This window comes from Accipiter gentilis, chromosome 7, assembly GCF_929443795.1.
Source record: "Accipiter gentilis chromosome 7, bAccGen1.1, whole genome shotgun sequence".
Lineage (NCBI taxonomy): Eukaryota > Metazoa > Chordata > Aves > Accipitriformes > Accipitridae > Astur > Astur gentilis.
In genome coordinates, this window is record NC_064886.1 from 15183716 (window position 1) to 15205277 (window position 21562).

The window sequence follows — 21562 nt, forward strand, 5'->3', positions numbered from 1 at the left end:
CTGAAATGTAATACCACTCAAGAGCACTTTTTAATGTTCTCTTTCCAAAATTATAATCACCACAACAGGAAGCAGATTTTTACTTGAAATTAATTCATTCATTTACAGAGAAGTGGAAATTTTTAAAGGCTGTGGTCCAAGGAGAAGACTACACCTACCTTCTTCCTTGGCATCCAAGTCTCTTGCTAACATCACGTTGTAGGAGCCCTTCCAAAAGGGACTTCAGTTCAGGAGAAAATGAATCTGGTAGCTCCACATTCTATGAAAAAAAAGAAGTACAAAAAGAGACATTTAATTATAGAAGTAGTGTGATCTGCTCTCCCCATATAAGAGAGTAGCTTTTCTTTGATAGTGTTTGTAAAGAACTCTTGCATGTGTAAATACAGCTTTCTCAGAAAGTAGGCTATGTAAGTTCCAGTTTTTAGAGGAAATGGGAGTTTACTAAACAAGAGGAATGTAACCACAACTGTCACCAGGATCCTTACCACGGTGAGTGTCATCCGGTCGATCTCATGCTTATCTTTGGTTTTGTGCTGTCTGAAAGGACTGTGACTGTAGAAATAAGAAAATGCACTAATAAATATAAAGCCATAACATATCAGGTTATTTCAGCTGTGGCAACCCCAGGAAAGAGTGTAGCATCCTGTTAGTCCCATTCTTCCACCTCATCAATCCTGTCCTGCAGAACAATAGAACAAGTAGTAAAACATTTAGCATTTACAATGAAAAATGAGACTTTACACACTAGCATGCTCTCTTACAACTTTGGGGGTTTTTCTTCTTACTACAAAGAGCCCCACCACTTTGCAAGAAAGTTTATCCTTTCTGTTTTCAGTACAATTGCATGTGGCGGACATCAAAATCAAATTCAGAGAAAAGCAAACATTCAACATTTCTTTAAAGACTACACACAGACATCCCTGAGGATTACCAAACTCAGGGAAATCTGATCTAGTAACTCCATATAAAAGTACAGAGAAGGTTAGTTTATTCTTAAATGCAGTGATCCCTCCTTAAAGACGGTGTTTCAAATGCCTTACCTATTACATCTATGTCTCCCAAAAACCAGAACAGTTCCATCTAAAAAGAACACCCTGAACAGCTACCACAACACAGATATTTAAAAACATTGAGCTATATACAGACATTGAGTATGACCTACAGAACTTACCATTCATCTATATGGGAAGAATGAAGCAAGACCTTAAAGTAAGTAGATGAAACAGAAGGTAATCACAGATACCACAGCATTAGTGACTGGGAAGATATTTGATGATATCTGGTAAATTATCAGCTTTATACCTTTCCAGCTTTAAAATTCTGTTTTGAGTTTGAATTTTTCCTTTTAGCTATAGAAGACCTTAAAATATTACTAATTTACCATGCAGTACTTAACAGCATGAAAGAAAGCAGAAACATTTTAGTATGAGATTTTTTTTTTAAATTAGATTTAGGATGTATTCCCTGTTTCTTAGTTTTCTTCAAAGCCTTGAAGGAATGACATTTTTCAAAATGAAAATGTTATCAATACACTAATTAGCTATTTATTAGATATTTATTAATGTAAAGCATTTTGTCTTGCCACATGGCAGCATGTACTAGCTTGTTTCAACTGGGGACCTGCTAATCAAGACTTATTTCCCTTTTATCCTCAAAAGCGTTTCTGATGAACGGATCTGATGGACAGACTAGGACTTCCATTTTTCCATTTTTAACCATGACAGGTAAGAAGGGAAGAGTAAATCGCTAACATACAGTCTCACATACTTTGCCAATGAGGCTCTGAGTAGATCAGGGAAGCAAATGGTTCACTGGGGACTTATGGGCAGATTTTATGCCAGACTAAATTTACTAAACACCAAGAAATGGCACCATGTGCCCAACCCTTGTTTTGGGATGCGAGTTGTTTAATTGGCTTCAGAACAGATGAGGAATGATAGTTCACAATGACTAATGCTTTGGCTTCTGGCCGACCACCAATAGCACCCCCCACATCTCCATCAGGAAGAATCACAGCCCACAAAGACTGAGATCTTCCTGCCCTGCAAGTCTGAGTTTCTGTGGTAAATGACTGGATTTGCCCCCAGATGCTAGTTCTTTCATCACACAACTTCAATCCTCCGAAGGAGGAACCATGCCAGAGTCAGTCAGATGCCCTAATCCTCTGTGCCCAAGTGACTCAAAAGGAAAGGGTCTCAAAAGAAAAGACGAGGAGTCCACAGTGGTCCTGTGTGTGAAAGATGCTCTCTTCTCTCCTCCCAGCAAACCCAAACCACTGTGTGTCTTGCTACCTACAGAATTCTTCAATGAGTGATTACAGAGACAGAGTACTGCTCCCAGCTGCATGATGCTGTCTGTACTTAGAAACACTTTTTTTTGGCAATTTAAACTCTGTTTCTTTCTTTATTTGCACACTTACATTCAGCCTATTTTGTGAACAATTAATATTAAACTGATACAGCTCTATAGTTCAATTCAGAAGCCACATGCTTACCTTCCTTTGTACAGTGTCTGGGATAGACGTAAGAGCTCATAATTAATTATGTGTGAGGACACAGGATGATCTAACTAATGATCAATCTTTACAGAGAAGCACTCTGAAAAACTTTAAAGATTTTTTTCTGTTTTGCCATTAACACTGAGGATGCTATTTTCAACAAATACTTGCCAATCACTGTTTTTTGACTGTTCAGATAAATCCTGCAGTCTTAGTAACTTCTACATAGCCACATAAGTTTACTGAGAAGGTGACAGTTGACAAAGCTGTAATTTTCATATACTTTTGCACACCAACATGGTAACAGGCCAGATTCAGCAAATGGAAGCATCCACACATTGTAACTTACCCAAACACTACAGAAGGGAAAACTCAGTATCATGTAAAAAGGGAACAGTGCAGCAAAGAACTTCACCACAACAGCAGATTTTAAGCATAAAATGAAGCCCATAATTTAACAGGGCTGCTAGTGTATTTAAGCAATGAATAACGTCATACTATTTAAAACACTAACAATTGCCAAGAGATTAACAAATTGCCTATCAGTAGAAATCAAAAGAGTGGATAGAGCTGCTGCCTTCCACACTGCCTGCCTCACACCTGTAGCTACTAAAGGAAGCAGGGCTTGTGTTTTGTTTGTTTTGGAAACAAAAAAAGCCTGGTTTAGTCTTATGCGCAGACATGGTCTAAGTTGCAGAGATGGCAGTAAGATATCATTTTAGATAATATGTAATACATTACATATTAGTATTTCAAGGGACAGACAACGACGATGCCCAGGCTAAAAAAAAAAAAAGCACAGGGGACATGAAACTTCACTCACCCTCTTAGAAGCTTGAAAAGCATGCAGCCTAACGAGAACCAGTCTGCACTGCTATCGTACGCTGTTCCCTTCTGGAGCACCTCGGGAGCCATGTATCCGTGGGTACCTCTGAGAAGCAGAAAGGGACAAAATCTTGATTACAACTAAAACTATGACTGAAAAAAATAAGTAATAATTAAAAACCAGTGTTTTCTCAATAAGATAGTCTAATTTAAACAGAATTAATTTTAAACATGATTTTATTTTGCTTTTTCTTTGGCTACAAATAAATATGCATGTTTTGTTTGTGTATATCTACTGAGGAAATACTCAAAACATAAACAACAGAACAACAGAAATGATTAGGGAAACTGAAGCAGCTACAGTGAGATTTAGCAGCAGCAGTACAGGGGTCAGTAGGTAGCCTTCTGTCTAAGAGTGGAACACAAAAGAGAGGTGGAAAGGTTGCGTATTCTGTCCACTCAGTTTACAGGAAAGACAGATATCAGGACACAGTCAGGGCTGCTGATATTTCAGGCCAGATCACTCCAGCCCTGTGCTCTGCAAGCCCAAGACCTGCTCTTACCCACAACCCCACAAACAGGGTGAGCAGAGCTGGCTTCTGCTCTCTCGATGGGTTTCATGCGTCTCCTTGTGCCTAACACCCATGTGCTAGATTTAACAACAGGACACCTCCTCCAGAAGTCATCACTGGTCACCACTACAAAGCAGTCGCCATGTATTGGTTTTACCCTTGATGTAATTGGAACGTATGAACTTTTTCAAGAAGCTACTGAATTGCAAATCTTTTAAGATATGACAGGATGAAGCTTTCCTTTTTGCATAAATTCTGAGACTAAATCAGGGCAAATGAGAACCTAAGAACAAAACATGCCAGCTAAGATGTGGAAACCACACACAACCCAAGAAATTCAGATCCCAGTTACGACCTGATGCCAAGAGGCAGAAAGGAACATAATTTGCCTCCAGAAGGAGAAAGACACAAGAAATCCTGGTTTTTAGTCAGTTTTGGAATATTTAATTATCCATTTAGGACAATTAAAACAATCTGGTACTTAAACTCAGTCAGGTTCTTGTCTTCTCTAACAGTGAATCACCTCGAAATAATGTGTCATCTTCCAGCCATGCCTACACATCAGCTGCTACAACTGTGCAGGAAAACAGAAATAGGAGACTGAAAAACCTTATTAGAGTATCCAGCTTAGCTGTGCTATAAAGCAAGCCTGTGCCCCACAAGTGTTATTTTTTTCCTTTAGGCAAAGTTAAATTATAAAGGCACATAAAGGACTTACTTGGCAATAATTGTATGTGCAGCAAAGCTCCCATACATAATACTTACACACTAGCATGTGGCTTCTTTTTGGAAAAATCACAAGCCAGCCCAAGGTCTGATATCCTCACATGCCCATGTTCATCCAACAAGATATTTGCAGGCTAGAAATCCATGGACACAGAAAGGTTACTGCTTGGTATTTTTCAGCTGACAGAACTACAAATTCTCAGAACACAGTAACTCATCCTCAAACATCAACACCCTCTGACAAAACAGACACTTTCTAGACAAAATCTACATTCTAATGGAACACTACCATCAACTCCACAGATTATGAAATACTGAAGAATAACAGAAGAGAAAAAACAGGCAAGGTTTGAAACAGAAAGCACATGGAAGAATAAACCCGTTTTGGCCTCAAGTCCATATTGCTTCTGGTTCTTTCACAGAAGGCCGTGTGTAGCTCTTACATCCTTTATTTGCAATCTACACTCTGAGCTCTCTGTGCAGACTTTTTTCCTGCTTTTGTTGTCACTTGGCTCATGGACACCCATCTCGGAGCAGTCCTCAACTGCCCAATTGTCAGTGAAACATCCCCGAGCAACTGTCTTCCTATTAGTCTCCCATCACACAATTCCTCTTTCAGGGCTCTCAGAAATATAGAACACTCACAGAAATATAGCACACTCTCTAATTTAATAGCATCACTGAGATGAGTAACACTGCACAGGATTTATTCTGACCCCAAGGAAGCATGTCCCAGGCCAGTTAAACTGGATTAGAACTATTACAGGTTAGAACTATTTTGAAAAATTACTAGAAAAATCAGCCAAAGATTAACAAATAATCTGTATTCTTCCCAAGAAAAGGTTTCAGGTAAGATAATTCATTTAACTTATCAGTACATCTGGATTATTTGATGCTATCTAACAACCACCTGTGTGAATGCGGTCACTGTGTTAACGATTACCTTTAGGTCTCTGTACACAACAAAGCGATTGTGCATGTGTTCTAAACCCAGGATGATTTCAGTAGCATAAAACCTCATTTCTTTTTCAGAAAACACTCCATGCTGGGAGAGGTGGTAGTGCAAATCTCCTCCTAAAGTTAGAAGAATTGAGATGCAATTAAAAGAACAGTAAAATCTTGCCTCACAGGCAGACAGCATGACGTCATGGGGAACAGCATAGCATTTGTAGGTTCTTACAACCTGTGGAGCACACAGAGACCCAGACCTACACTCTGCAAGTACATATGGGGACAAAATACCTGAGAAAGTTAATGAAGAAATTTGATCCATCTGAAAGTCCATTTTAAAAATACGTTTACTTCATACACATTTGCATCTAGCAACTAATCCAGCAACTGAGTCTTAATGTAAAGTGTATTTCCACAGCAAGTAAAATGCAGTCACATACACAGGTTTCTGGAGAACTGAATAAATTAACACATAGAACAGCCCAGGTTGGGAGGGACCCTGAAAGGTCATTTGGGCCAAAATATTCAAATATTCATGCTGGGGATGTTTTCACACTTTCCTAAACAAAGAACAGACACAATACAAAGTCACTCTGCGAGCTAATCCACACCATCGATACGTCAAACTGTGAATATTCCTAGAAAGCTGTTTCTGATCAAGCTACAGATTTAAAATAATCAACTAGTTACTTGAGTTTGACCCACAGCTTAGACTTTAATGAGAATCTTCACTTGTAAAACAGCAAAGCCAGTCTCTATTACTCACATGATATGAGCTCTATTTCTCAATTACATTTCTGGCTTTCCAACACAGTATATGCAAATGTGTCCAACATCTTTAGGTGCCTACTGCAGGGCCACAGTCAGAGTTCAAGTCTAAGTCCCACAAGTGCTCAGCATCCTCAGCAAATGAAGGGCACTGCAGTACCTTCTCTCTCTTAGCTTTGCCAACTTCTCTCTCTCTGTGTTCTCACAAGAGTTACGCTAAGGCTTCTAGGTATATTTTCTTTCCTTTGAGGAATGCTTCCCCCATCAATTTTCTTTGCAGAGCTCTTTATAGTAGCCCTTTTATTTTTATTCTGAAAGCTGTGTCCCTGATCTCCTCACACATTTCTCCACATGACCATCATTTCCTTAAGCTTCCAGCCTAGTATCTCTGATATCTTTATTTAAATGCATTAATGTTATAAGGTAACAGAGATTTTCCAGTCTGTTCTATACATTCCCTGGTTTAGATCAGTGTACCCCTCCTTCTCGCAGGCCGATGCTTCACACTGCAGATTATTTTTCCCTCATTCTCTTTATGATCTCAGCAAGTTCTCCTGCCAATATTTCTGTAATATTATCATCATCTGCATGAGCCTTGCTTACCATTCATCAGGTCCAGAATGAAACAGAGTTTGTCAGGGGTGTGGAAGGCATAGGTCATACACACTATAAAAGGACAGTCCTAGAAAGAAAGGAGCAAAGAGTTCATCTCAGGCAATAAGCGAAGCACTAGAGAAGCTAAAAACACATGTGATATTTTTCCTATGATATTGGCCAATATTTGTAATAATTTTCTAAAGCAATTTGTGTACTAATCTACATATTCTGATGTTTCACTTACAGTATAGAGATCTTAGATTTTGCTATCTCATTTCAATACAAAAAAAAAAAAAAAAAAAAAAAGCTATGAGGAGCCAAAGGCTTAAAATATGCAGGTAGCATCACTATGTTCTAAGGACTTGCAACTACAGCAGTTAGAAATATTCTAAAAATATTCACCCAAGTTTGCACTGGACTTACATGAAAGATACATTAAAGCTAACAAGCTTTAGGCCAGCTCAGAAAAAAATAGAGCTGTTCTCATCAAGTGTAAAGGATAGAAACGTTCAGCTGTCAGAACACTGACCGAGAATCTGAGCCACATCACGTACAAAATCTCCAAGGAAAGCAGGTTTTATTCTCACCTATACTTTAAATGCAACTACACTGGTAACACCCTGTCCACGCCACTGAACTCACCCTGCAGAGCTGCACAGAGGTGACAGCGAGGCATTCTGCCACCCGCTGCTGCCCTTCAGCTCTCCAGCAGCATTTGCAACAGATGATTAAAAGGAACATAAATACACTAGGAAGGAAGTCACGACTCCGATGTGTATGCAACGCACGGGAAGCAAGAAGAGCAAGGTCTGGATTATGCAAAGTCCAGAAAACAAGTATGATGGGTGCAGGTTTAAGAACGCCACTGCAGAGCAGCCACGCGCAGGGATGGGTTACATTTCCACCTCTTGATGCGCTTTAACCTTCACTCACACACATAGTTTAAGACAAGCAGCCATAAAAAAAATACAGCTGGAAGAACACCTCTTTACCGCCAAAGATCTGTTCAGCGTGCTGGTACCTCTGTAACGAAGGCACTTGAAAAGACGCCACAGCAGGAAGTCGGCAGACCTCCCTCTCTTCATTAGGCCTATGTTGGATGCAAGTGACTCATTAATAGGGGGCGGCCATTACATCATCGACCCCTTCTCCAAAGCCATGTGAACCCGGGGCCATTCGGTTAGTCTACAACGAGGACGGAAGGCCCGGCTGTGCTGCTGAAAGAGACGGGCCTGCACCGTAACACTGACAGACGACGGCCTGACCCCAGAGCACGGAGGCCGACAGGAAGACGAGCTAAGGCAAGCCGAACTGCTGACGAGTCAGGACACCACGCAGGAAGCACGAATGTGACCTAACGTGACTTAAACAATGTGCTAATTATTGCAGTATTGATAGTGAAAGCTCTGGGAATCTCTAACAGGAACTCGTTTCCTTCCCAATTTAGAAGCAGCAAAACACAGCGGCCTTGGGGAGCGTGGGGGTCGCGGCACCCGGCTCGGGGTGCCGCCTCGCTGGCCCTGCCGAGCCGGAAAGGGAGGGGATGGTGACACCATCCTCACCGGCCGGCCGGGACAGTTCAAGTTGGTTCATCCTTCCATAAAACCACGTAAGGTTGAAATAAAAAGCTTTATATACCTGACTGTAATCCCCAGTGATTCGCACACCACGTGGGCTGACCCTGCTGTAATGTTCAAACCTAACTGTATTTTAGTGTTCCCTGTGCAAATACTAATTCCAAATGCAACCCTGCAGAAGGTGGGCACGTGTTTGAAACGCCCTCCAGAAAACATGCATGAAAAACGCCTAATTGCTAAGTGGTCCTAGAAATAAGGAGACTATAGGCCAGGAACAAAAGGTACTACCTCTTGTTTTAAACTTTGCGTTGCTTGTAACTGCAGACTATTGTAGTTACCGCTTAACTTCAGAGCAAAAGCTTTAGTAGAATTAACTTAATTTTCTGAATCAATTGGATAATTCAGAAGTGTCCCCAAGCAGGCTTCCTAAAACCTTAGAGCTGTCTAATTGCCCAGAAGGATTTAGTGTTAGCATTTAAATACCACAGAGAAAAAGAAAAGAGTGTTTCTATACCAGAACATAGTATGCCTATATTTTTACGGATCTCATTTTTTAAAAGAAAAGAAATCTGCAAATGTAAATGTGATGCATAATCCGGTTTTGTGTGAGCCTTCCTACTTTAATCACTACCTTCTCACTGTTTAACAGAGAGAAGAAATTGTAGTACTGTGATATCTTTCTGACACAAAAACTGCTGCAAAAGAGTATTTTTCAGCATAAAAATAAAAAAACCCTATAGGTCATTTTTTTAAATGAAACAAAGCAATAAAGCAGATTTCCCAAGAGAGACAACAATGTGTGAATTAAGAATAGTTTGGAAACAGTTCCTTACATCCAAGCAATCCTGGATTAAGTCAAAAAAGTTATAGAAGATAAATTTCTGGTAATAAATCACAGGGAAGGGAAAAAAAATTAGAGTAACTATAAAAAATTGTAGACATTTTAAAGACATTAGCACACTAACAATTGCTTCAGAAGGAAAACTTTGCTTCTGACTTTTTCCTGTAACCCGAGCACCTGGCTTTAGAGCATGGCTGTAGAAATGACAGCAAACAGGTAAAAAACATGTTTATAGTGTAACACAGCTGCATAGCATTTTTAACTAAAGAGTAGCTCTGTCCTGACAGGTCTCAGAAAGATGTGCAAGTCAATGCTTGAAACATTGAGCTATTATCTGCCATTTCAACAGATGTTCCCTTAAGTGACAATCAAGATTGGGGAACAGATGCGATTTTTTGAGCAAAATCGAGACTCCTACAAATCTCATTACACATGAAAACAACATACCTGTTCTTCTCAAAAAAACCACCAACCTTGATTATTTATCTCGGATGTTTTATTATTCAGCCTGGCCACTTTTGCCGTACCTTATATTTATCATCCCTTGGGGGAATCTTGAATCCAGTATTTAGTCAAATTATCTCAAAAAGAGCGGAGTACAACAGCTTAACTGCCTAGTTTTTTCAGAACAGGAGAACTAGAAGACACAGTAGAATGGAGCCACAGCCATGCAAGACCCCTGGTCTTGCACCGGTCTGCCAGAATAACCAACTCCAACCCACCGGGAAAAGATTTATTAAATAAGCACTCCCTTCCACAAACAGCACCTTTTGGCAGATTGGTTTTATACAGTCCATCAGCAGCGATGGTCTCGGTGATTTCAATGTTCCAGTTTTTGAATGTTAGGCAAATATGGCTATTACAGAAAACAATATTTTTTTTTCTTTTAACGGAAAGTAAAGTATTTTCCCTACTATGCTATCGTCTAAGAATTTCAAAATGCATTTCCAGCCTCCAGAATGAACATCTCTGTGGGAGAGGAAGTCAGGACCTGTATCTTGCAGAAGAGGAAACAGAAACCTCAGCAACAGTTTGTCCATGGTACACCAACAGTCAGTGAGAAAGCAAATACACCAATGGAGAAGCCGAGCAATGCAGAGCCCTCATTTTGTATTATTAGGCCAATCCAGGCAGTTCCCTGTGCTCTGTAGAGGTGACTGTCATAGTTCTGAGCTGTGCTGATTCAAAATGTTACCGTAAAAAGCTATTTTCACAACGCGGCCATGATGTACTCGAATTTGGGAGCTCCCTATTCAAGAAGTAGTTGTGAATGCCAAAATTTTAGGTGGATTAACAGAAATGATTACACAAACGTATGTGTAATCTGCACAGCTGTTATTATGCATTTTGCAGGGACATCTGGATCCCCAGTTAAATGACTAATTGTACTATGATGAACTTCCGAGTTCCATTTTGTTCCGGGCAGCACATAAATCCTGTCATTGGAGAAGGCACGTGCCATTCAAACCTAAATGCTTATATTCAGGAATGAAATGAATTACCTTATTCTACCACTTTCAAACCTATTTAATTCTGCATATTCAAAACACTCCAGTATCTCTTGCAACAGCAGGTGTATCTAACCTGAATGGATAGCATTTTGTAAAAAATCTCTCTTTTCAAATTCTCTCTCAAATCTGTGAGAATCTAAAGAAGTTACACTCTAATGAGCTGATAATCCTTAATAAAAAAACCCAAATGGTTTGCCTTGCTTTTCTGTTGCTAAATGACTAGCTATGCGCTGTCATGTAAGAAAACTAGCTCCACCATTAGCAGCCTTGTGAACAATTTTCTTTTCGAATCGTTAAGACATGAAAATTCACATTCAGTACTGGAGCAAGAAATCACAAATTAAAGTTAACAGAACAACTATTACTAGGTCGCCTAGATTTCTTGTCTAGTCTCCACTACAGAACTTCACCCCACTGGCTCTCAAGACTCCTGACACTTCTGCACATGCCACAACTTACCTTTGGTGAAAACAGTTAACTTGATTAAAAAGTCTAACTGATAAATCCCAATTGTTAATTTCCCAGATAAAAGAACAAAGAAATACTTTCCAGTCCTTTGTCTATCTTTATATTTAAGCCAAATGTGAATGCAATTCTGTGTTAAAAGCAATTCCTTGACTTTTAATTTCAGTGCATGCCTGCCCTTCTCCAAAGAAAGGCTGTGGCAGGGGAGGAGTTTTCAATGAAAGGCACAAGAAAAAATACCTCATACTTCCTTTGGAGCTTTGCAATGAGAAGTTGTTCAACCTTATGATGACACTTTGATGCGTAGCTTCCCTAGTTTCTGGATTAGGATTTACCTTACCGGGATATTTCTAACAGCAGAGGGAAATGATCTGATAGGTAAGAAGAAAAGTTCAAAAGCTAATCTTCTAGGGCCGAAATTGCAATCAGCTTTCCTGTTCCGTCAATCTGCACAAGAGTACACCTCATGCCTATGGTGAGGCTGAAAAGCACCAAGTGTTGTCTGATTCACAATGTTTTCACTTGACAATAAAGGGCCACTGTTTAGCAATTATAATTCTGTATTTATATGCAAGACCTAAAAAACGCATCTCCATTTTTAAAGCCAGGTTTGCAGAAGACAAGAGCCACCAGAGCAAGGGCAGTTCTCCAGCAGCTGCATCTACGGGCAATGCAGTGCAAAGTCCCAGACTACCTGCTGGCAGAAGACAGCCCATCTTGAAGTCCTATCAGACTGATGGGTTCCCTGAACAAAAGAAGACAGGAAGGATGCTACATGTGCACTTAAAGGACATAGTGATGCTAACTGCACCACAAGTGACATTTTTTTAAAAAGAAATCAGCTGGGTAATGCAAAACCAAACCCAGGATTTACCTAAACGCTGCAAGATATAGATCTTGTCTCTGAGAATACAGCACAGTATTTGCTCTCTGCCATTTTGTAAGCCAAAGCAGTAATCCTCCTGCACAGCAGATATGCTGCTATTTGCACACCTGTTGTACAAACCTAGAACAAAATCACACAATTCCTTCTCATGCTTTAACTGCGCTGGGAAAAGGGGATGTGTTTACACTGAGCTGCAAACTGAATGTTTAATTCATACACCACAATAGTCATAAGGAAAATTAGCCTTTTTACCAGCATCACCTGTAACCATGGTGATACGAGCCAATTTCAAGTTTTGTTTAATGAGGCCAGCATACTCAGAAGGCTCTGGCACTTCACAGCCTGCTCTGAAGCTATCTGAGCGCAACATACTGCGGCCACTGCCAAACTTCTCTTCCACAGGTAACAAGACACAGTCTGGAGAAAAAAACGCCAGTCGGGTTGGTTTTTACGCACGTTAGTGATACTCCTACTTTAAATAGTTTTGTTTGCTAGATGGCAGACTTACTTGGTACACCTTAATAGGTGCACAGCTAAAGTACATTAAAAAAAATAAAATGGAGAAATTGGATAAGCTAGTATCAGAGTCACAGGAAAGGGAGGACAAACAGGTAACTGAAGTTTTTCTTTGAAATAGCACCTTATATTCTACAAAAGTACTACCTAACTATAGCAGAAAAGGAATTTTTTTTTACAAGACAGAATAGTGTTTTGGAAAAGTTTCAAATATAAGTACGTGAAAAAGGAATATTTAAAAAATCTGAAGCGGGGCGTAGGTGGGGAGAGAATGAATTACTTAAGAAATACGAACCTCTTCAAGCCTCTTTAGCCGAGATGCTCATTTCTGTAAGCACCCAAACTGAAAAGCTAGCTTGCTTTTCCATTCTTATTTCAGACACATTGCTAGAATCAGGGGGAAGGATCCAGGGAGGTTTAACTTTTGCATGTCACCAATTGAATTGATGGAATATGTATTATATGTAACAGCTTTTATATTATAGGGGAAAAAAAAAAAAAACAAACCAATGATACTTACTCCTGTACTGACAAGGGACAGCATAATTCTTTCATTTAAGGCTAATGTTTCTCCTTGCTTCATCTTGATTCTCTTCTTATCTAAACATTTCATTGCATACCTGAAAATATTAACCATTCAGAAAAAGCACCAGAAAAAATTTCCTCCTATACTCAGTATTATTCACTAGCAGTTATGCCATGCATATTTACAGTGTCCTGTAAGCAAGCTCTCTGAAGACTTAAACCTGGTACTAAAAACATCATTACATGACTAAACAAAAAAACCTCCAAAATCTCACAGAATTAAACATTTTCAACAAAAGCCTCCTAACAGAGAAATGTAATTTAACAAATAATTCTGTGTCCAAACAACCACAATGATATAAGAATTACATATCATACGTCCATTTTTCAATATCTGCAAGCAAGGATTTGCAGTATGAATTAAATAACAGAGACCCTATTATAGTTCCATTTAATTCTAACAGTTTCAACTCTACCAGGAAAGTAATATCTTGAACACAGGCTGTTTTATATATGGGGTTTTTTTATGTTTTCTTTCTGCTCAAAAAAGGGTCAGATATACACAAGAAAGCTTATTTTAATCTTCTACCATCTGTATTACACAAATTAATAAAATTTTGCTCAAAAAAAGAATGTTACCCTACCAACCATCAAACAAGAGTAGGATATAATGTAGTCTGGATATTTTTTCAAGACATTAGGTGATCCTGCTATTAGAGAACAGCTGAGAAGGACATGTGTGTTCCTCCATAGAAGATTTCTAGACATGGGCAGCCATGGATTTTTAGGCCACTGGTTTTAAAATACGCTCAGGAAAACACCATGTTACAGCACTGCATCAATGCTAATCAACTGCCTACACTGTGACAGCTCTGTACAGAAACAGGGCCTCGTATCACCTTCTCTTTACACTCCCTAAAAAAGCCACGTCATTCCTTGCCATGCATGTGTTGTGAGTGGGGGAAGAGTGAGCATGAACATACTGGAATTTTAAGTTTCCAAAACAAGGAATATATTCACAGCACGTGCTCTTGCTGAGGAATCTGCAAATGATGACTATAAATAACATTTCACACGCTACCCTTTATTTATGCTCTGACATCACTGATCAAAGCGAATGACTGGGGCCGTTTAAGGCTGATCGAAATCACATCTCTCATTCTTATATCGAGTTGCATGCTCAAAAAGCACTGCTATCCCTCCCCCTTTGGACTGCTTTCTGCATTGTGCTTCTAGCCCCTATTTAGATGTCCTTGAAGGAGGTGATGTGAAAGAAGCCTCAGGTGTATCTTTGTGGGTTAGTGAAACACCGATGGCATTTACCTTGGAGGGGTGGCTTCCCAAGCTCCTTGCAGGCAGTAAGTGCAGCAGAGGCAGCCATCTAGAGTGGACGGGATCTGGATTAAGGATGGGTAAACAGGTTTGGATTAAGAAAGAACTAAACCAAACCTCTACCCAGAAACTGAACCTAATCTAAAGTTTTATTTTGAATTTGAAAAAGGTTGGTTTTCCCACATTTCACTTCCCTTTATTTATATCTGATAAAAACTGTCCTTTGCTTCACTTGCTAGTCTCAAGGTTTATCCACCTCCTGCCAGAGCAAAACTCAAGACATGAAAACGACTGGGAATCTGAGAACTACCTCTTCAGGGTGGATGCCTACTTAGTGTGGCTCAAGCTAAATAAAATGTTTATTTTTGTACATGGACAAATTAACGAATTGTACATGGACAAAAATGTACCAAAGCGAGAATAAAGACAGTACTGTTAGTAACTGTATTAATATAAATACTTGAAGTCACTGCAAAAATACCAAGCATGATAGCAACATTAAGATGTATTCCCCTTGTTAATAGCTCAGAAGTTTATTATTATCAAGGATGCCAAGCACACACAATTGCCAGTGAAGCCAGCTGTAACCGCAGAGACTTGGCACTTCAAACATGCCATGCTTACTTAGAAGAGAAATGTTTAAGGATGGTCCCTGGACTAAAATTGTTAGGAGAAAAGCAAGATGAAAGGGGCAGGGTGGGATGTAAATAAATAAATATTGAGAACAATTTGTTAAATCAATGCCCAGATATTCAAAACAGAACATAACGGGAGAATTATGCCTAGAAATTGAAATCTGATGATCAGGAGAAGTGCGTGAATGGTTAAGACCAGAAAAAGGAAAAAAACCACACAGTGTTGACCTTGGAGTTGCCACTGAGAGCCCTGTTAAACAGAAGTTCAACACTGGAACTGTATACTTCCAAATGTAAGCAAGGACCACTGCTTTTGCCAGTGAAATGCGCTCATCAGGGCAGAAACATATGCAGTTACACAGATCTGGAATACCATATTCAGAATCTGCCCAGGCACAACCCTACAGATTGAACAGCACTAAGGTCATATTCCTATGTCATCCTTCAAACCTATGTCAGCACCAGCTACGTGATGTGCTTTGTTGCGAGAACAGCAACCTTCAGCAGATGAGAAGTAACACCTCACACAATCACCACAGTTTGCACAAGAACATTGTTCAGCACTGTCAGGCTCTGATCCAGGAAATCGTTTAAGCACAAACTTAATTTTAAACACATGTGCAGTTTCCATTAATTTTGACAAAACCATTTAAATGAAGGGTGTGCTTAAGAGCTCTGCTAGACTGAAGCCCCACTGCATGGCACGTAACAGGATCAAATATCAAACTAAGCTTAAAGATGATCCAGAAATCAGAACCTCTTGGGATAAAATTTAATTACAAAGAACTACACAGTAATGTGACGCTGCTTTCCAGTGATTTTGTAAGAAATGAGTGGAAGGATTTCCTTACTGGTTCAGAGTTTACAGTTACCTCTACAATACAGTGGGTATATACTCACATTTTTCCAGTGTCTGCTTTTCTGCAACCATACACTTCACCAAATCCCCCTCTTCCTATTATTCTATGTACACTAAAATCATTCATGGTCAGCTGTAAATGTAAAAAAAACAAAACAAAACCAGACTTCATTTTCAGCATTAAAAAACTTACTGTAAAAACATCTAAGTAATCTATTAATGTGTTAAGATACTTAACTACTATAAATTTATATAGCATTTATTGTTTTGGAAAAAGGAGCCCCTTACTGTTTGTATTTCAATGTACTTGCAAGCACTACAGTCTGAAGCACAAACGAGACGAATGAGACTGTTGTTGCCAAAGACTGACAGTCTCATTCATAATGCAGTCGGCAGAGAGGAGGGCTATTTTTACAGACAAAGTTGTAACAGAGCAGTGCAGAGGGACAAGAGCAGAGGCTGAGGTAAGGGGTGCTGGGGACAACGTCAGAACTGTAGTGGGGAAAAAAAGAGACAGACGGTGTCTGGGGCTGTTAAAGAGCAGCAAATCTGGCAGTTCAATTTCTTTCAGCTATTACAAAAATCGAAAAGCTATTAACTCAAGATGGACAGAAGAGACATCCAGAAAGGAATCACTAGGACTGTATGTCTAAGAAGAGCAGATCAGTAACATTCACCGTACTCTTTAATAAGGCCTTTTCAGAAGCAGCATTCAAAACTGAACATTTTCTTTCCTGTATCAGCCTTTGACAAGATAAATACACTTGTAAGTACTTACATGAATATTTAGTTCTACGTTTTTCCATTGACAAAATCTAGTAAACTTGTCACTGTAGAAAAAAAGTTTAAAAGTTGTCTGAGACTACTGTGTAAAGTATTACAGGAAATGTCAAGACTCTGATATTTAAAATAAAGTTTGCGCTAGGGCGTGTTGTGATATTTAGTAAATGATAGCCTTCCTTTCAAACAACTGTAATCTTACCCCCGCCAAGAAAAACAATTACCAGGCAGTGCACACTTAATATTTTACATCCTTATAAGAGAAAGATATCAGATAACCTTATCCCTGCAATTTTAAGTGCTCAGTATGTCCTCACATCTCTCTTTCAGATGGCTTTTCATTTTTAAAAACAACTAAGTTTGGAACTAACAAACATTTAAATTACATAAAGAGAAAAATAATTATGAGAGAACAGAGGCAGCCTGGTTTATGCTAATGAACCTCCATATACTCCAAGGAACATTTTAAATTCATTTTATCTTAAAATAGGAAAAACATCAATAATGCCACAAGCTGTTGCCAAAAAAAAAAAAGTTTCTCATTAAGTGTTTATTTTCAGAGTAAGAAACGATAGTTCTGTGGCGGCATTTTTACAACTATTTCTGTGTGACTGCAGAACACCACCATACCATTTTACACAGTATATTTGGCTGTCATTGGATGAGAGCCATATTTCACAGACCCTGCACATAAGAGCAGCTCCACTAAGGTTAAGAGGGTTGCTCAGCTGAACTGGCTATGAATAGGTCTATGCCTTGAATTCTTTACTAGACCTTTTCTGCTTAATTGCAAGGTGTCCAGATACAAACCAGAATGACTGCGTCTTTCAGTCACACACAAGAGATGGTTACTCATGAGAACATCCCACAAGAACATAGTTCTGCATTTTTAAACGTTTAAGATCAAACTGCAATCTGTTACTACTGCTACACGGAGCAACAGAAAAATCCATCATCTTTACAACTCTTCCACTCATACATCCTGACGTTAATCATGATATACAACAAAGCTAGTCATTTGCAGAAGCTTGCTGATAATACACTATTAATTAAGCGAATCTTACTAAACATTTTCAGGCTTATTTTACAGCAATACTTAAGAGACCTGGCTTCCTGCTACATTAGGTAGAAAGTTCAGATAATATGTCATGTTCATACCTTTCCATAAATTTTTGAAATATTTTCCCTCGGAGACTATCACAAATTTCTTCTATATATGGCTAAAAAGGGTTAAGAAACACAATTAGTATTTAAGCATACAATAAACTGATTACGCAATACTACTGATTACATATAACTCGCGTTGGCCCTATATAATAACAGCATTTACTGTGTTTTCCTTGAAGAAGGCGCAATGAAACATTTAAGCTTCATTTAGGTTTCAGAATCTGAGCAGGTGCCCTGAAGACAAACATAAAATATTTTCCTAAGCTAGAAAACCTTAAATGTTTCCCTTGGGGAGGCTGTACAAAACCTGTGTAAAGCACCTGTCTATGGACAGCAAGTTTGGCAAAACAATCACAGTACAGTTCTTTTTTCAAATATATTTAAACAGAATAAATGGTCACTCCTGTGGAGCCTGTACTTCCCAGAGCTGCTGCCACGCTTCATCTTTTTGGTGCTTCTCTCCTCTCTGTCCTTAGTAAGAAAACAGCACCTTCAATTAACCAGTGACTTTTTCTAGAGAAATACTTTCTCTTGATGTGTGATGGCACGCAGCGATCTCAAATCCCAAGCCAATTAGCGGTGAGATATAACTCAAGCAATGTGGTTATCAGTTTGTCAGTTCACCTAATTGCAACATTAAAAACAGTTCACTGAGCAGTAAGAAAAAGCAAGCAGGGGCAATCTTCACATTTTTGCAATATATAAAAATACATAAGATTTACATCAAAGAATTTAAGCTTACAAACACTCCCATGATTGATGAGGTTCATTATGTGCAAAACCAGACTGGTTTAATGCACCTAGCTATAAAAGTTAGCATAGATCTGAATTTCTTGTCTTGTATCAACGTATATTAGAGCTGTAACAATACAATAAATATTTCACTTCTCATCTCTTTATTTTCTAAAGTAAATAACAACACAAAAGATGTACCATTGTGCAAATGAGCCAGGATAACATTTATTTTTATATTCAAATGAAGGACAGGCAAATCCTATACTTTCTTTTAATAATTCAGAATTTTAGAAGGTTTAAAAAAGGCACATTTTAATGGTGCAGAAGCTCCTGTTTGGATAGGTAACTTTCAATTGGATTTTTTCTTGTGGAGAGACACAAAAACATGTGAGATGGTACAAATGCTTAATTCCATGCCATCAACAACTAGGAATTAATATATGTTAAAATTAAAGAAAAAGGAAAAATGTTTCCAAAGATTTCACATTACTGAAACATCAAGGCAATTTCCCCACTATGCAAACTGGTTTATCCTGACAGGATGTGTATCTTCCTGATGTACAGTGATTTACTCTAAACAATTTCATGGCTTAAAATTACATAAATTTAAAAACTATTCTGTTCATATACCATGGTATAGTTTGCTTTCATAAATATGCTTTAAAATATTTTAAATAAGAATACTAATTTGTAATTGTTATTTGACTTAGAAGAGCATTCTAGTATCACTATTACAGTGGAGAATATGTACCAGTAACATTTTGTCCTGTCTCCTTAAATAATATGTACAAAGTCACTTACTGTCAAATAAGTGAAGAAAACTTGAACATTCAGACTGTCTTAACCTCACCTGAAAAAGGCTGGCTGGTACTTGTTTCTTGGCTAAATGTGTTTGTACATGATCTACAGCTTGTTTTGAGAAAGGCTTTTGAAAAAAAAAAGAAAAAAAGATTTCAAACAGTTGGAATTATAAGAAGTTTCATTTAAGGTCTACAGCACTGTTGTTCATTTAACCATATGAAAAATACACATACCTCAGAATTAATGCAATATGGCTTCCCCTAAAGTGTATTACTGTGAAACATCCAGAATGATACAGTAAAACAATTATTCTGAAGCAGGAAGGCAGGAGAGGGGAAGATGAGGAGGAGAAAGGTGAAGATAAAAGGGCTAGATGATGCTCCTTTAACAAATTCATGAAAAATCCCACATACGGGGACAGCTCCAGAGAAGCAGGCATGGACTTCTTACCACTACAGAGCCAATAATGCATGCTTAACAAAAAAATTGCTTAAACCCTTCATCCAAAGAACCACACCACTAGGGTAAGACACACTGCAAATTCTTCTTTAAAATAAGAGCAAATGAAGCTGTTAAATACAGATCAATGGACCAAAACTTCATGCCTTTAACTTAACATACTGCAGCTAAAAAGTGTACTGTCTCTAGTATGGTGTGAAAGACTGCTTTACAACCAAACAAAATAAAAATAATAATAAAAAAATCCTTGTGTGATCAGTTTTAGAAAAAAATCTCCATCTTTACTCTGAGCTTTCAGAGACACCAAAGTTGAACATCCAAATTGTCCCACAGAGCCCCTGGCAGCTCACATTTCTTTGAGTTTTTGGGGGCAGGGTTGTTGCTGGGTTGGGCGGGGGGGGCTGGTTAATGTAGGTATACGTGTGCATGTATATATATATGCACACAAACTGCACTCATGCTGAATTCAGCCACACCTACTCCCTTGGACTTCAAATGGAAATCCACAGCACTACAAGTATTTGTAGTAACAATTCCTTCAGCAATAGTCTTAATTGTTCTCTGAATGAGATAGCAGTTATTTTGAATTATCACTGCTGTCAAGCTACTCCAGTTAAGGTAAAGAGCAGCATAGAATTTGGATGATACACACATGTGAACAGGACAGGAGCTCCTTCATTATGTACGTGTCATAAATCTGCCGACTTCGGGTCAGACGCTCATCCTCAGAATCTAGTTTCTCGTATTCTTTTATCTGCAATGCAAGAGAGAAGGATCCATTAGATGAGCACATTTCTAAAGATTTTTCACTCATTTGGTAAAAACAAGACTTTGGCTGAAGTTTTATTTTACTTTGTTATTTCCTTCATTAAGACTTAAAGAAAAAACACCTGCAAGACCACAGTTACAGCTGACCTTAGGTTTCCCTCTTGTCTTAGAATTTTTATGCAAGGAAACCGATTTCCTTAAAATTGCGACAAAGCTTTGTTTTCTAAAGTCTGAAAAGGACTGAGCTGAAGCAGCATGTTTTCCAGCTACCATTTGCCAGAGCATGAACCTGTGCAGGGGCAGGCAGAAGCCAACTTCGTGAGAGGACAGGACCATGCAGAGAGAGCGAGATGAGCAAACGTGCACAGCAACGTTTCTGAAGGTTTTCTTCCCCTCTGCTCAGCTCACAGATGGAGAGCACTGACCTCGCTCCTCTAACACTCAAGAGGGCATTGACCTCTCCTCAGATTATTTCACTCGATGCTCTGGACTATCCACAGCACACCGACACGTGCCCTTTTCCAAGCTCCCGGGGCTAGCAGAAGAGTTGTAATATTATACAGGCAGCACAAGCATCACCGAGCGTCAGCCCTCGGCTGCCAGCACAGCGCCCAAGCCTTCTGCGCCAGGGCAATTACAGCACATTAAGTACAGGTGTCCAAGCAAGAATGTAAAGCACATTTCAAAATGTTCACATGGTTCAGCTAAATGTTGAATTTGAATCCTAAAGGTGGCTAGAGAGACAGTTTCACAAAATATATCAAATTTC

General features: G+C 38.9%; 1 protein-coding gene across 3 annotated transcripts in view; it reads right to left on the reverse strand.

Annotated features, from left to right (window-relative positions):
• The window catches only part of GRK3 (G protein-coupled receptor kinase 3), a 78708-nt gene that overhangs the window by 14386 nt on the left and 42760 nt on the right, over positions 1 to 21562 (reverse strand). For all 3 annotated transcript variants that reach the window (XM_049805503.1, XM_049805502.1, XM_049805504.1), the window contains 12 exons: positions 20678 to 20779; positions 19616 to 19690; positions 18022 to 18083; positions 16862 to 16913; positions 16125 to 16216; positions 13253 to 13352; positions 6943 to 7021; positions 5564 to 5694; positions 4660 to 4754; positions 3321 to 3428; positions 486 to 552; positions 159 to 259 (listed from right to left, as the gene is read on the reverse strand). In XM_049805503.1, the coding sequence (XP_049661460.1) occupies positions 159 to 259; positions 486 to 552; positions 3321 to 3428; positions 4660 to 4754; positions 5564 to 5694; positions 6943 to 7021; positions 13253 to 13352; positions 16125 to 16216; positions 16862 to 16913; positions 18022 to 18083; positions 19616 to 19690; positions 20678 to 20779 (1064 nt within the window). The remainder of the gene's footprint in view (positions 1 to 158; positions 260 to 485; positions 553 to 3320; positions 3429 to 4659; positions 4755 to 5563; positions 5695 to 6942; positions 7022 to 13252; positions 13353 to 16124; positions 16217 to 16861; positions 16914 to 18021; positions 18084 to 19615; positions 19691 to 20677; positions 20780 to 21562) is intronic.